Here is a 16,213-nt window from a genome sequence, read left to right on the forward strand (position 1 = left end):
AATCTATCTAGGTCAAACAACAGGATGTTTTGACCTAGGATGTGTTTACTTGATGTTTTGGGTATTAAGAAGGTAACTACTTTTTTTGTTCTTTGTATCTGGGTCAAAAAAAAACCTTTCGCCTTTTTCCACCTTTCTGGATTGATGTATAAAAAGGCTTTTAGAAATAAACACGAAGCAGATTCAGTATTCACTGGAATGCCCTTCTGACTTTATCTTCAGTCTCTCATCTATTTTTTCCTCAATCCACACTCCTTCTTTCAATCATGGACCAGATAAACCGGCAGGACCGAGACAATAACCACCTGTAACTTGTTTTCCGGTGGATCAAATGCTCACTTCTGACCTCTGTGGGTAGAAGAGGTAGATGCACATGGCACCTCTACACCCAGGCACAGAAGCATACACATAAACTAAAGATAAATAAGTCCCAAACAAATAACAGGACAAAAATGATTTAAAATTATAATTTTCCATAGGATGAAAATTCATTGATGAATTGAATAAATGGTAGATAGATTACAGGGCAGTGGACAGAGGAATGGATGGATGGATGGATGGATGGCTTGATAACTCTCTCTTAAATGTAGCTGTGATCCTTGGCCTTATAGTGATATGAAGTCAGTCTATGTTACATTGGACCATTTATCAAAAGAATGATAATAATAAATACAGATACAAAACAAATCCAGAATCTGGCCACTTCTCACCATATTTCCAATGATTAGTCTGGCTCAGTCACCATAGTCTAAACCTACTGAATGATCTCTTAGCTGATGCCCTTGTCCCCTGCAGATTACTTTCCACACAACCGCCAGAGAATTCCTTTTAAAGTATAAGTTATAGCATGCCATTTCTGTTTATATCCTCCCAATTACATTCCACTTTCTTTCATATTAAAAATCAAAACTATTGCAATGGTTCGTCTCTAAGCACTTAACATGATCTGTTTGGTACCCAAAGACAGCACATACCCAGTGGTTCCTTTGTATACACTCCTTGTTTGCTCCCGTCTACTCCCCTTGTCCTTCTTGTAATTCCTTAATGAGAAGAGGAAGCAGGCTTCTACCTCAAGGCCTTCCTGTGTTCTGGCTAGTCCTCTTCCTGGAAGCTCTTAGCTCAGATAAAGCAAGAGCTCACTCTCAAGCACATCCACTCTTGTCTGCTTTATGCTCCTCCAAAGCGTTTCACCCTCTGACCGAGTATATACTTTATTTTATTATATATCTGCCCCCTTACCAATGTATAAACTCTGCAGGAAGTTGACTGGTCTGTTTAGTCTTGTATAACCAGTGCTTAGAATGGTGCCTAGTATATACAATGTTCCCAATGAAAGCAAATTGCAAAATAGAGCAAAAGAATTTTAAGAGTGGACACTACAAAACTGAACAATTTGCAAAAAGAAACAAACAAACCACACACAGAGATAGCTATCTAAATTATTTTTAAATTTATTTTCTTCATTATTAAAAAACATAAAGAGGAATTAGACTTACTGGTTTTTATACCTTAAAAAATTCTTGATATAATAATTGTTAGTATTGAAAGTCAGAGCAAAATATAGCATTGCTAGTCCTGCTTAAGTTGATACAAGTGACCCAGAAGGTATTTTAGTCATATGTTTAAAAAACGTTTTTAAATTGTTCATTTCCTTTGGCTCTGTTCCTGAGGAATCTGTTGTAAGGGGGCTGGTGAAGAATATTCCAGAGGAATGGGCTGCAGACATAGTCCCCCTTGCAGGGTTTGGAGTCATCTGTAACAGCAGCAAAGGGAAGTCTTCCACCCCGCCTGCAGTCAGGAGAGCCTGTGTCAGATGCAATGCGGGGTTTTAGCGTTGCAGAATCAGTGAGAACTAAGTAGACTCAGAACTGAAGAAGAGAACATGACGATTCAAAAAGCTGGAGGCCATCACTAATTATCCCGGTGTGTAGGGATGACAGCTTATTTTATAAAAAGCTTTCCTTACAATGCAATTTCTCTACCCTAAGTGTGATTTTAAAATAAATGATAAAAATTAATTTGCTTTCCAAAAAGGGGGAAATGGGGTCTGGGCAGATGATGAATAAAGCTCTTGTCATGCAAGTGTGAGGACCTGAATTGGAATTCCCTAGAAGCCACACAAACCAGGGTGACATCGTGTGCCATGTGGAAATTGAGCACTCCTATGGCAAGACAGGAGAGAAGGCAAGGACAGAACAACCAACCCTTCGAAGCTTGTGGACCATGGCATGAGCTAATCAAAAAAAAAAGACAACCGACAGAAAGGCGACATTGTCCCAAAGAAGGTGGAAGACCTTGACCAAGATAGATGTGGGGGTGTCCTCTGCTGACGTGCACGCGGGCACACACAGACACACACACACACGAGAAACTAAATGACACTGATCTAATGATATTGAGACAAGTAAAACTATATAAAGACTAGCAATAGGCTTTCTAGAAAGGTTATGAACTTACATGTGATATCAATAAAATATTTCAATTTAGAAATTAAACTAGAACTCAGGCTGCAAAAAGTTCTCTAACTATTTTGAGAATTTGGGTTCAAAATGGTACCTGAACACATGGATTTTTCTCTTTACCATCTTGAAACATGTTAAAATAGAAATGGAGGATTTAAAAAAAAAAAAGAAAGTATAATTTCCTAGGAAGGAGACAGGTTAGGGGGATTTTTAGCTCGTTAATAAGTGATTTCTCCAGATTTCTGGAAAATGAAAAATTGATTAAAGGGTGTCTCCAGATAAATGGAAGAGGGCAAAGAGAAACAGCCTTGAGTCCACATGGAAGGGGCCACAGACAGGAAAAGGGTAGACAGTGGAACCCAGGAGAAGCTGTGGACTCTTGGGTGCCGACAGCAGCGAGGATCCGTGAGTCTTAGGAGTAAAGCTTGCAGCACTAAGGAACAGTTACTAATTACATCTTTCCTTTACTGGGGCCTCCCTAGGTGTTGGCTAATTGTGCTCATAGGCTCTCTCCGTGTTTGCCAGCTGAGCACAAGTGTTGTGCTTCACGAGATGGAGGCAGAGGCGCACATGCTGCCTGCCCACGGTCACACTGTCCATCTACAATAACAGTAAGATCTGAACTCTTACCTGTCAGACTACTGCTTCGCACTCTCTGTCACTGTAGACAGACAGAGAACTGGGCCTTGAAGGAAAAGGTAACTCCAACAGACAATATTTTATTCGAAATTCTAGAGAAGATTAGAATTTTAAAATAAGAAAAAGAATGATTGCAAGATATACGCGCTCTTGAAATTTTCAAATGAAATTTCAAAAATGTTCACCCCAAATAGAAGGATAAACCACGCAACTTCTTTCTAAAAATGCAGAACACAGAGAGCAGGGCATGTAACAGAGCATCAAAAAGGCCACACCCATCTAATAGCACAGAAAACTTAGAAAACGACGAAAGCAGTGGAGTGAAGATAACAAAAGGAACATACTCACACATAGTAAATAAAAAAGTACACTTGATCTTCGCTAAAAAGTCAAGAAGTAATTAAAAATTAGATAAATGATAGATAGATAGATAGATAGATAGATAGATAGATAGATAGATAGATAGATAGATAGATAGATAGATGGGGGGGTAGATGTGTGGGTAAGTAGTTTAAAATTGGCACACATTGTATCAAACAGCAAGTCTAGCATTTGAAGACAGGACCAGTAGACTGGAAAATGAAGCAGGAGTCATAGATGCTACAGTAGTCTTGGGGTAGACTCCCTTTTTGTTCTCAAAGCCTTTCTCCTGGCTTTATAAAGGCCACCCCGATTGTTGAGAGTAATGTCTTTTTCTTAAAGTAAAGCTTCAAATAAAGCCCATTACAAATGTAAAGAATGTCTTCACAACACATCCAAGGCCACCCCTATGCTGTTTTTATGCTGTGGTAAAGCCTCACCCAACTGTGAAGTCTAACCAGCCACCTGAACCGCACCGGCCTTCATCTTCTGTCGAGTTCTTTGGTTCCTGTTTTTAAGACAGACACAGGATAGGGGCTGGAGAGATGGCTCAGGGGTTAAGGGCATGTCTTGCAGTGTCAGCAGAACACGGTCCAGGAATGGAGTCCTGTGAGGAGAAATCTGAGTGCTTGTGAGAAAACTTCAAGAAAACAAGAAAGACTCTCTTGTGACCTCAGTTTCTTCAAAAGCATGAAATTATTCCCGAAATGTCTTTTCATGCCCCTCCCAGGTATAGCAGATAGGAGTGAGTTTACTTCAGATTATTCATTACAACTGGATATTGCTATTGATTTGGTGTGTGTGGCTTGTCCTTGTGATTGTACACTTTGCTCATGTGATTCCTCTTAACCCCCAAGCTATAAATTGTCAGATGCTCTCAGTAAAGTTGGCTATTGCATGAGACTTTAGTCTGACTCATTTATCAACTCCATTTTCTCAGATCCCAGGACCTTTAGAGCTGTAAACACCAAGGACCCAGATTTGGTTCCCAGTGACCACATGGTGGGTCAAGCTGTAACAACTGTTCCAGGGGATCCTATGTTCTCTACTTAACCACTAAGAGCACCAAGCATACAGATATTGCATACATATACACGCAGACACACAGGCAAAAACAGTCTATACATGTAAAATACAATAAAATACTTTTATTTTTATCAAAACTGTATATTTACCAAAAATAAAATAAATAAATAGGATAAACTTCACCATGATAGTGTGTGAAAGTTCATACGTTCTCCCATCCTTGTCATTCTTTCCTTTTTCTTTTTCTCTTCTCCTTCCCCGTGGGAGTACCCCGGGTGTGAGGTAGTATCTCACCATGGGCTTGTTCTAATTATACTAATTACGGAATAACATTGAACACCTTTTCATGCACTTCTTGGAAACCAGAATATGTTCTTTGAGTAAATGTGCATTCAAAGCCATATTGTATTTATTTGTCTTTAGACTTAGAATTGTCTTTTTATTGTTGATTTACAAGAGATTTTTATATTTTCAGACCTTTACCAGAGACATGATTTTAAAATATGCCATTCCACGGGTTGTTTTTCATTCTCTTGATAGCATGCTCGGAGGAGTTAAACCTTTTGATTTTGATGAAACCCAATTTGTTTTTCTTTGGTTACTTGTACTTCCAGTGTTTTGTCTAAGAGGCGCATAGTGTCACGGTTTCGCTCAGGTTTCTCCTGAGAGTTATATACTTTTATCTTTTATCTGGGTCTTTAGTGTGTTTTGAATTAAGTTTTATATGTGAAGGAAATTAAGAGTGCAAGTTCATTCTCTTGCAAACAGATATCCAGTTGTTTCAAAGAATTATTGAAGGTCTTCGTTCTTAGAAAATGGTCTCAGCACTGCAACCAACTGGCCCAGAGAGAGATGAGTTTTGGCTTGTGCTCATAATTATAATTCACCAATAACTTACGCATCATTGTGCTGACTTGATGACTATCATTCTAAATAAGTTTTGAAAATGGAAAGTGTAAGACATCCAATTTTGGTGGGCTTTTTTTTTCCATTATTGGTTTAGATTTATTTTTTTAGGCTTGCCAATTTGAATGAATCTGAGAGATGGCCTCTTGTGAGCTTTGATGCACACTGCATTTGACGCACATTGCATGTGATGCACACTGCATTTGATGCACATTGTGTTTGATGAACACTGCTTTTGATGCACATGGCATTTCATGCACATTGCACTGGCTCCATCAATTGCTTTGGGTACTGATACCTTACCAATACAAAACCTAATCCATTCATGTGTATGTTTTCATTTGTTTGGTGACCTTTAATTTTTTTCAGCAATGTTTCTGCAGTTTTCAGTGAATAATTATTTAACCTTCCTCAGCTCCATTTATTCCACAACCTCCAGTTTATTAAAATAAAGTAATCACTAACTACATTCTAAATAACTTTTTTCTATCCATAGATAAGTGTAGACCTCACCCCTCATAAAGGAAACTTTTCTTTACAATTGGGAGTATTCCAAAAAACTACAACTGATCACAATGTAGAGCTGTAGAGCCCAGGTTCATGGATATACCTACAAGATGCTGTCTCCTAAGGCTCAGAAAATGTTGCAGGAGAGGGAGCAGGAGATTGTAAGAGTTAAGATCAGAAAATTTACTCTGAAGCTGTGTCTTCTAGTAATGTCAGAGCTACAACCATAAAGTCCCATCAGCATAACTGTCTAAACACAAGCTGAACAAGGACAATAGACATGCCAAAGAGGATGGGGGTGGGGGAGCATGAAACCTCAACTCTGTATAAAGAAACACAGACAGCGAAGAAATTCTGAAAGTGGGAGAAATAGTCCTCCCCAGGGAAGAGCACAATTAGTTATCTAATATCAAGTGGTCAGCCCTGAAAATATACATACATGTAACATTTTACAGACTGAGCATGTTATAGTTAGTAAAAATATATGTATATATGTATATTACATGTGTGTGTGTCATAGCAAATCATAAAAATAAAAGGGACCATGAATTTGAAATTGACCAAAAAAGGGGTGTATGGGAGGGTTCAGCAAGTGGAAAGGAGGCGGGAAATGATGAAACTATATTACAAACGCAAAATAAAAGGCAAAAGTAAAAATAAATAAATAGATAAAAGTGATGTATTCTTTGGCTTCTGCTAGAAACAGACTGGTTTCCTCATTTTCATTTTGGATTGTTCCTTGGCGATGGCTAGAAATAGGACTGAACATTGTATATTGATTTCATGTCCCATAATTTTGCTGAATTCCCTCTGCAGGTTTAATCATTTTGAGGAATGTTTTTAGGATCCCCTGTGTGTAAGATCAAGTCCTGTGTAAACAGGGAGGGTAGTTCTCCCTTTTATTTCATCTTCTGGCTTAATTTCTCTGGCTAAACATCAGTTCCTGTCTGAACAGAGGCAGCCTTTAAACACTGAGTGTGATGTTAGCAATATGGAGATATAGTCTTCTTATCATGTTAGGAGGTTCTAAGGGAATCTTTTTATTTCAACCTGGATATCTACACTCAGTCAAGCTCTCAATCAGAAGTGAGAACAAAATGAAAGACATTTCAAACTTGTCAAGTCTCGGAACCCTTCACATGGTACTTCTTTTCAGGTGCAGCGAATTGAAAGTGGACGACAGCAAAACAAAGGGGCGCAGCAATCAAAGGAAAGATGGAGCTACCAAGAAGCAATAGTTCCATTGAGCCCAGGAGTACAGGAAACGGAGCATTAAGATGACCGTGAGTCCAGTAAACAACATTCTAAAATGTAATACTGGCCGACTAAATGATCCCACAGAGATCTGGGGTAAAGGTTGGGGAAGGTTTAAGCATGAAAATATTGCTCTGCAGAAGAAGAAACGACAAATTCAGGCAGGAAGCCGGTACCCTTAGGAAATAATAAAAACAGATTCTATGTAATTTTTAGAAAAGAGGAAAAAAAGAGCTATTTAAACATAGTAGGGAAGACACCATAAGAAAACGATCCAAGCTAGCAATTATGAAACTAAACTATAGAATGATCTGAAGGTTGCCATAGAAGGACACCTTGGCCGGAACTTCACATAGAAACTAGTTCCTGGAAATGGCACTAAGGCCATTGGGCAGCCTCTAGATGTACCCTAAGGCTATTGGACAGCCTCTAGTGCATCCTAAGGTCATTGGACAGCCTCTAGATCGACCCTAAGGCCATTGGACAGCCTCTAGATGGACACCAACGCCATTGGACAGCCTCTAGATGGACCCTAAGACTATTGGACAGTCTCTAGATGGACCCAAAGCCCATTGGACAGCCTCTAGATGGACCCTAAAGCTATTGGACAGCCTCTAGATGGACTCTAAGGCCATTGGACAGCCTCTAGATGGACGCTAAGGCTATTGAACAGCCTCTAGATGGCCAGGATCCTCCCCACCACAGTAATGCTAAAGCCACTTGCTGGCTTGCCATGCTCACAAATCTACAATGAGGGATTTAATTATGGTTACAGAACACAAGGAACAAGTGACCTATCTGACGAGAAGACAAAGCACATGTTTTAGACTATCATTTGGACAAGGGTTTGTTTTACAGTTGCTTGGTATCCATGTTAGGTTCTTCATGGTAAATAGACGCAAGCAACAAGACCTGCCAGATGTGCGGGAGAAGTGACAGGTCTCTAAGGGAATGTGAAGTGTCTTCATGGCATCCTAAAGAGGACAGTGGTAGGAAACTTTTCAAACGGGTTGCATTGAAAACAAGCGAGTTATTCTTTCGTTTCCCAGAGAAGAATGAAGAGATGCTGCTAGGAATATTTGAAGTGGAGGAGAAGAAAATTCCCAGAGAGTTAGTTTGCCAGATTTCTCTGAAAATCCTATCACTATTTAACTAGTTTCTAACTTTTGCCTGAAAACTGAGAATGAAATATTGCATCCAACTCATTTTAGGCATAAATTTGAATCCATGAATAAACTTTTTCATTTTTGTAGACACCACACCCTTTCCCGTTCTCTAGCTCTTTTCAATTTTGTTCTATAAGACAATCATGCCATTATGTTCTATGGAAACCATTCCATGCATTCTTGGCATCAGCTTTTGGTTATCTCAGTATCTTTAACTCCTATTAATATGAATAGGCATGACATCAGTATCAAAAGGTCATGTAGCTTGGCACCCATCACAAGATATGCTCATAATAGATTATTTTCTGTACACGTAATATATACAGATTCTAAGCCTGCCCAGCATATAAATAGTTCTTGAACATATTCTGTCCTTTTTTTGAAAAGCAATGCTGTATTTATATGCATAAACCCCATGATTCCTCCTAGCCATTTTGGACATATGATACGTGACTTCACCAGAGAAGCAAAGTGGAAACTTAAGCAATGATCCAATGAATGTATTGGATGGAGACAGTCAGTCTGGACCACATAAGTGGTAAGACATCTTTTTTCAGAATCTCTTTTTGAAACTCAAATTATCAATACAGATACCTCAACCTTTCAGTTATTTGTGTGTGTGCTGCAAATTTCTCGGAATGAGGATATTAAATGGCAATATTTACCTGTTTTTATAGAAAGAGCAGAAATAAGTCCTTTCTAAACAAATGTTAAAAGCTTGGAGGTAGATACAATTGAGATTAATTTTTTTTCAATGGTAAATGGTGTAGCATAAACTTTAGCGGAATTTTGAAGATTGGGTGTTTTCCAGATATAATGTGATCTAACATTTTAGAAGTAGAGGAGCAGGAGGGAAGACAGATCCTCCTAGATCCTCCAGTGACTTGTCACAGAGGGGCCTCTACAAGTCTGTGCACGTTGTAAAGAACCTTTGGGGTCAGAGTGTAAATTAATAAAAATGTATGTATCAGCACCTTGATCAAAAGTCAAGGTATGTCGTTAAAGCCCTGCAGTAGTGTAAGCTCTGCTTCCACTCTTGTGACACCTTAAAATGACCTCACAGGAAGTGAGAGGAAGAGTTTTATCTTCCAATTTCCCCAGTCTGGTAGTTCTGTCCTAGGCAAAGACAGCTAGCTCACTAGCAGTATCACAGAGGGCTTGATAATATCTGAGACTGAGCCAGCAGATGCTTCAGCCAGGCTCTTTCTTGTTTTTTGGGTTTTTTTGTTGTTATTGTTTTGTTTTTTGAGCACCGTGTATAGACATTCTGAATATGGAGATGACATCAGCTATAGAAGACAAATCAGAAATGCACTCAGAATTAACTATAAGACATGGCCAAGAAGTTATTAGGCTAAATAAAGACCTGTCAACTATTTTCAGTGTTGTTTGGTCAAATAGTATAACTGAGAAATTTCTGCAGCAGACCTATATTTCTTGGGGATTTCAGTCTTCCTCTGTATATGTAAGCATCTTCATTGCCCACCCTCAGTATTCCCCCTTTTAAAATTACCCCTGTCCTCTCTTCATCAACAAATGTGCTGTATCTTCTACTTCCATTTTGTGGTTCTCATGAGGTCACATACTCAACCTCCACATTCTCTACCTTGAAAATCTCAGCTCTAAAATTCCCCCCAACAATTGAGAGAATTTCCATTTGACATCACTCCATCCATCCATCCATCCTTCCTCCCATTCAGCTCAGTTTTCATTTGGCTATCAACACACTCAAAAACCCAATATATATATTTAGTTTTTCTATTTCACTCTGTCTGATCCACCTTGATAGTCTCTTAAAAAAATACCACTTAAAGATAAGTCCCCTTTTTATCTACTTAAATTCTCATCAATAGATATCTTCCTTTAAGTTCAGGCTACCCGTACTATGCCTGTATATTAAACAGCTGACCATTTGAACAATGTATTCATCTGACATCCTTTAGATATTTGCTGTTTCAGGCAACCCCAGCCTGCTCTTGGCCAGCAGTGTTCTCCTTTTAACCCTTTTCTTCTCCAGCCTCCTAAGTGTCTTTAGAGCAAGCCACCCAACCTGTTCATGGGTGTAGTTCCTAATGTGTGTGGTCCAAACTCTTTTTATGCCGTTCTTGCCAATGCCGGTCGTGCCAAGTGGATAGTTGAGCTGTTCCTGGCATTTGTCATTTTCCTTACCCCCAGTATGTCTTCACTATGAAATATCCCCACAGACTCATGTACTGGGGGCTTAGTTGCCAAATGAGAGGCTTTGGGGAAAAGGTTAGGCAGTGAAGACCTGCCTTCATTGATGGGTTATTTATTTATATATTTAAAACCCAAATGGAACTGTATTGGAGGACGTTGTTCCCTGGGCTTTAGGGGCATGTTTTTTAAATGGCTCACACTGACCCTTTGCTGTCTTTTGCCTTTTCCTTGTTCTCCCCCGCTTCCCTGTCTGCTTCCTGGTCACGCTGTGGTAAGTAGCCCCTATGGCCCCGCTACTGCATGAATATCTACTGTGTGGTCCATTTCTACTGTCCTACTGTCTGCCACACTGTGCCCATCTGAATGGATCTGGCCACCTCTGGATTGAAGCCTCTGAAAAGGAAGTAAAGCCTTCCTTGTCCCAGCTGTTTGTGTCGGGTGTTTGCTGCAGCAATGAGAACTACAACAGAGCTCACAGCCTTACCCTTTCTTTTCTCTTTCTGGGAAAAAGCTTTAACATCACACTTTGCTAAAACTGTAAGCATCATCTGAGTTGACACATCTGGCAAGATTCCTGCGGTCTTTGCTCTTGTTCTGTTTTATTTGTTGCAAATCTGAAGAGTTTTCTCCCCCCGCCCTCCAGCTCACATCTTATTATTTCCCCTGAGGCCTTGCCTCGCTCTCTGCTCTGCTGTAGGGAAGCCCAATAACTTGCCCATAATCACATAGCTTGTAAGTGACAAGAGCTCGTCTTCAAACCCAAGCAGCCCTCTGTCAGCGGCATGTTTACCCAATGTGCACATTGCCTCACCCTTGGTTGCTGCCTTCTCTCTTCCCTCATCTTCCAGTGCCCTGAAGGGATGCTCTGTCCTTGATTAAGTCCGCACTGATCACTCTTAAATCCTACTGTTTTCCATATAGCCCATCTACTACCTGAATTAATTTCTTCCAAGATGCTCTCTTCTAAAGACTTCTCCCGTGTCCATCATCCTCAACATTCTAGCGGATCTGAATTCTATTGGTTGGACAGAAATAGCAGACGATAACTCACATTTCCTATGTAGTTGTTAGCTTTCGGAACCTTTGCATCTGACACAATTTCCTTCTTACTGCACTGTGAAATAGGTGATAGTCCTTTTCCATAGCTAAGAGAAAATACTTACAAAATAAATGTACTAAAGGATTCACTGAAACAAAAATTTATCTTAAAACAAAGAGACTAATTAGGAAACCAACAATAAAAGACAAACCCCAAATTTTAAATAAGTCAAAGCTCCAAGCGGATGCTTTGCCAAAGAGTGGCAAATAACTAAAAAAAAAATAAAACCATTGACTATTAGAAAACCACAGACACACCCTCCTCCAACATACTTGAATGATTCAAGCTAAGAGCTAACAATATTAAGTGTTGATAAATATGTGAAATGATAATAGCCGGTGCCAGTGTGGGTGAGAAAGGTCAAATGTTAATATCAACTGTGAAACTATCTGGCGGTTTTTATCAGAGTTAAACATGCATCAGCATGATCTAGGAAGCATACTCGGACAGCATGTGTGTTCACACCGAGATTCACACTCAGATGCTCAGAACAGTTCTAGTCAAAACTACCAAGAGCTTGGCAAAGCAAAATCCTCAGCAGCTTGTGAATGGGTAAATAAATTATCAAATCTCATTATTCAACAGTGAAAATGAATGGATTACAACACCTGCAGCTATATGCACAAATTGCAAAGATACCATGTCGAGTTAGAGCAGGTCTGCACAAAAGGTTATTTATGTCCTACTTTGCCTTCTGTTGCTGCGATGAATACAAGTGCAACTGAGGAAGGAATGGTTTATTTGATCTTATACGTCCACAAAGGGAAGTCAGGCAAGAACTCAAGGCAGGAACTAAAACTGAGACTCTAGAACACTGCTTACTGGCTTGCTCAGCTTGCTTTTCTTATACAACCCTGGACCATAGAACCCCAGGGGTGGCACCACACATGGTGGGCTGAGTCCTCTCACCACAACCTTTAATCAAGAACATAAATGTCCCATAGACTTCCCTATAGGACATCTGATGGAAACATCTTCCCAATTAAGGGTTCTTCTTCCCAAGGGCACAGGTTTATGTCAAGCTGATGAAAACCAAGCAGCACTACATATGCCATACATACATGCAAACATACATACATAGTAGGAAACTTTGCACTGACAAAACCATTTTAATAAGAGGGTATTTATGAGAAGCAGTACAGCTGTACTCTAACCCAGTGATGGGAGGAAAGAACCCAGTGTAGAAAATAGGAGGAATCATGGGCAATGATGAAAATGCTGCCATGATGGCCAGCTCTATAAAGCTATAAGCGAGAGGTCACATGTGGCTAGATTTTGTTGGAACCATTTGGAGTCCTGGCCTCCAGCTGCTCTTCCCTGCTAGTGATCTTTACTTTCCTTCTGATTTGAGTTACTGAAAGCTGTGTCAAAGTTGTTTACCAGCTCTGCTTCACGAGCACGTGTTGCCTTGCCTTGAGGATCAGAGGATAAGGTTTTCACCTGTTGGCTCACCTGACTGTTGGGTATATAAGCCTCCATGGTGCTATTGAATAAAGGACTTCTTACCAGGGACTTAGAGGTTCATGTCTCTACCTCTCTGTGTGTCTTTGTGTGTTTTGATCTCCAGCCCCTTGCCCAAAGCTCGCGAACTGTATGGTAGCACATACAGATACTTCAATAAAACAAATAATTAGAAATAGAGATGTGAGACTATTAGACAATAATCAGCAGCTTTAGACTCCCTCCAACCTCATTATTTTTTCTTCCCAGTCCCCAGCCCACAGTTCTCTACAGCCCTTACCCTGTGCTGTGCAGCAGTTTCCTCTGAGATGGAAACATTCCATCTTGCAAGCAAGCCCCTTAAACCAAAAGGCAAACAATTCAAAGTTGTTACAGGAAGCCTCTGAAACCAAGAAGACCCACTAGGTCAATTTTATCCCCATAGGGTGTCAGTGCTGCAAATAATTTATATTGCTTAATCATAGAAACTGACTTAAATGAACAGGATGGACCCTATGGATTCATGTGTCACAGAGTCTCATGGCTAGATAAGCAAGGCTGTGTTAGAAAGAGCCAGAGCAAGCTATGCTATTGTAATGTCACCAGTGAGGAAGCACTAGCCAAATCAGAGTCTGGGGCTCTGTCACTTAGCCCTCCAGGTTGACATACTTTTTCCTTTGTCATTTCCACGGTGTGGATTTTCTGTTTCTACTTCACTGTCGTTAACATGTATCTCTTCTTCATAAGCCACCTAATTACATTTTGGGAGATAAATGAACTACAAATAAAGGAAGTAAGGTTATAACAATGATGATAGAGCTTCTATGATAATGGTTCTAGTCCTATATATGGCAAGGGCTGGGGCGGTTTATACTCCATTTATAGTCCTTTCCCCAAAGCACAGAGGTAATTAGTATTTCCCAGTACCAGTGTGTCATGCTCTGAAATTATAGGAAAAGAGAGAGAGATTTTCTCATTGGTTTCTGTACATATAAAATAAAGTTAAACTTATTTCTGCACTTGAGAATGTAGCCTGGTTTGACCCCTTAATTTGAGCACTTCCCTGCTCTTCTTCAGGAGTGGCAGCTGCCTGATGCACAGAATAGTTTCTGGTAGCCCTTCCAGATCTTTTGGACTGCCTGGGTGAGCATCTTTTCCTCTAGCATCTGTTCTAAGATGACCCTGAAGGTTCTAATGAAGCTCTGGAGGGCAGGATGAGAATTAAGTGAGGGATTTATCCCCCTGCCTCCCCCTATGCCAGTATACAAGTTAACTGAACTTCTCTTTCAGATGTCACACCGCTGAGAAGTCCTTCTGTCCTGTCCTGATTGCAGTGATGGGCTCTAGCTTCCAGGGGGTGTTCCCTCCCCAGTCCCTCACTACAGTGTTTGGCTCTAGGTTCCACGGAGCACTCCCTCCCCTTCCCTCTGCAGGACTAGGTATGGTAAGGAGAATCCCAAAGTGTCTTATTAGAACTCGTCTGTTTCCCCCAGGTATGCTACAGTGTATCGAATGGTGGCCCCAAAGTGGTATGTCCACATCCAAACCCCAGACAGAAACTGCGACCGACAATCACCATATTTGGAAAAAAGATCTTTGCAGGGATGATTCAGTTGAGGATCTTGAAATGAAGGGGTAATTCTTAGCTGGCTGGGTGGGCCCTAAAGCCGATGATGAGAGTCGCTATAAGGAAAAGGTTAAAGGAGATTCGTTCTGATGGTGTGGGCAGGGCAGAAGATAACAGGAAGAAAAGCCTGCAGAGATAAAGTCACAAGGACATCCAGTGCTGCCAACAGCTACTAGACCCGGAAAGGATTTCCTCTTGAGCCCCCAGGAGGTAGTGCAGTCCCAGGAAGCTTCAGTCCCAACTTCTGGCCTGCAAGCAAGGAGAAGATGCATTTCTCTTGCTGTAAGCTATCAATTCTGTTGTGAATTGAGACAACAGACTTGAAAAACCTATGCACCTGCCTATACCTTTCTTTATACATAGACCCTCTTAAAGCTCTTGCGAGTGTCTCATCACCACACCTCTCAGCTCTAACGGTGTCTTGGTAACAGAAAATGAAAGTCGGTGTTTATGGCGCTCCTTCTTATTAAATTGGCTTTAACCTTAGAGACATGCATAGCTTTCTTCTCAGCGTGCATTAGGTCTACATGAATAAGATCCTATCATGGGGGATCATGGGGCTAGGCTCTGTAGTAAAGAATTACCATTTTAAAAATGTTTTGTGAAAGTTATTGCTCAGTGGGAGTTGATATTTTAAAATAAAACTGTCAGTTTCATGAATAATCATTTTTATTGCTAATTTCCACAACAATGGCTCTCATAGAGAATACAATCACTAGGAGGTCTTCTGAAACAATCGGCACTAGAGGGGTCCTAACAAGACAGTGGCGCGACTGTTGCTTATTTTCAGAAAGAGTCAGGGCACATTTGCGAGGAGAGAAGAGCATTAAGACCAATCATGGGAGCTCGGGGTGAGCAAACGGTGGGAGAAAAAGCAGAGCACCCTGGGCGGCATGAAGGGGAGCCAGGTGAGTTCCTGATACTGCTTTTCAACAAGAGCTCCAGGGTTCAGAACCCTAAGCGCTAATTAAAGAACGCAGGCCCAGGGACTTTCAGGAGAGTGCCTGGGATACAAGCCAGCTCAGGAGGGTCTGCTGACTACTGATAAGGGTCTAGGGTTCTGGGTCAACTTCCTAATACACAAACACTGCCTTTTTCAGAGCCATGGCTTTGGTCCTGGTTCTGCACTTTAACTCCTGGGAGCTTTTAAATGTTGCCAGCACAGGAAGGGCCACCCCAGAGCAAGCAGGTCGGGTTTTGAAGGAATGGAATCCAGGCAACGCCAATGTTGAAATGTTTCTAGGATTTTCTAACGCACATCCACAACCGACAGCCACTGCGGAGGGGTCGAGCGAGTCAGCCTAGGCTCAAATCCAACACACTGGCTGTTTCCACAGAAAGAGCTTCCTGGGAAACAGCTGCATCCATTTGCCGACCAGCCTCCTGTCAATGGTCACTCTCAAGTTACAGCAGTGGGGCGGAGTCCTTGCCGAAGGCCATGTGACCGCGAAGATGAAAACAGTAAGTCTCTAGCTCTTTCTAGAATGAATGCCCAACTCTTCATGGAAAGAGTCACTCCTACTTAGCTTTACTGCTTTCAATGTTTTTT

At 40.8% G+C, this 16,213-nt stretch overlaps 1 protein-coding gene across 1 annotated transcript in view; it reads left to right on the forward strand.

Moving 5' to 3' along the window:
* The first annotated feature begins 16,074 nt into the window (after window positions 1–16,074).
* Window positions 16,075–16,213, forward strand: part of Rbms1 (RNA binding motif single stranded interacting protein 1) — a 232,573-nt gene continuing 232,434 nt past the window's right edge. Inside the window, exon 1 of the mRNA XM_057755077.1 lies at window positions 16,075–16,125. Within this exon, the coding sequence (XP_057611060.1) occupies window positions 16,117–16,125 (9 nt within the window). The 5' untranslated portion in view covers window positions 16,075–16,116. The remainder of the gene's footprint in view (window positions 16,126–16,213) is intronic.

The sequence above is a fragment of the Chionomys nivalis genome, chromosome 22 (assembly GCF_950005125.1).
Source record: "Chionomys nivalis chromosome 22, mChiNiv1.1, whole genome shotgun sequence".
Classification (NCBI taxonomy): domain Eukaryota; kingdom Metazoa; phylum Chordata; class Mammalia; order Rodentia; family Cricetidae; genus Chionomys; species Chionomys nivalis.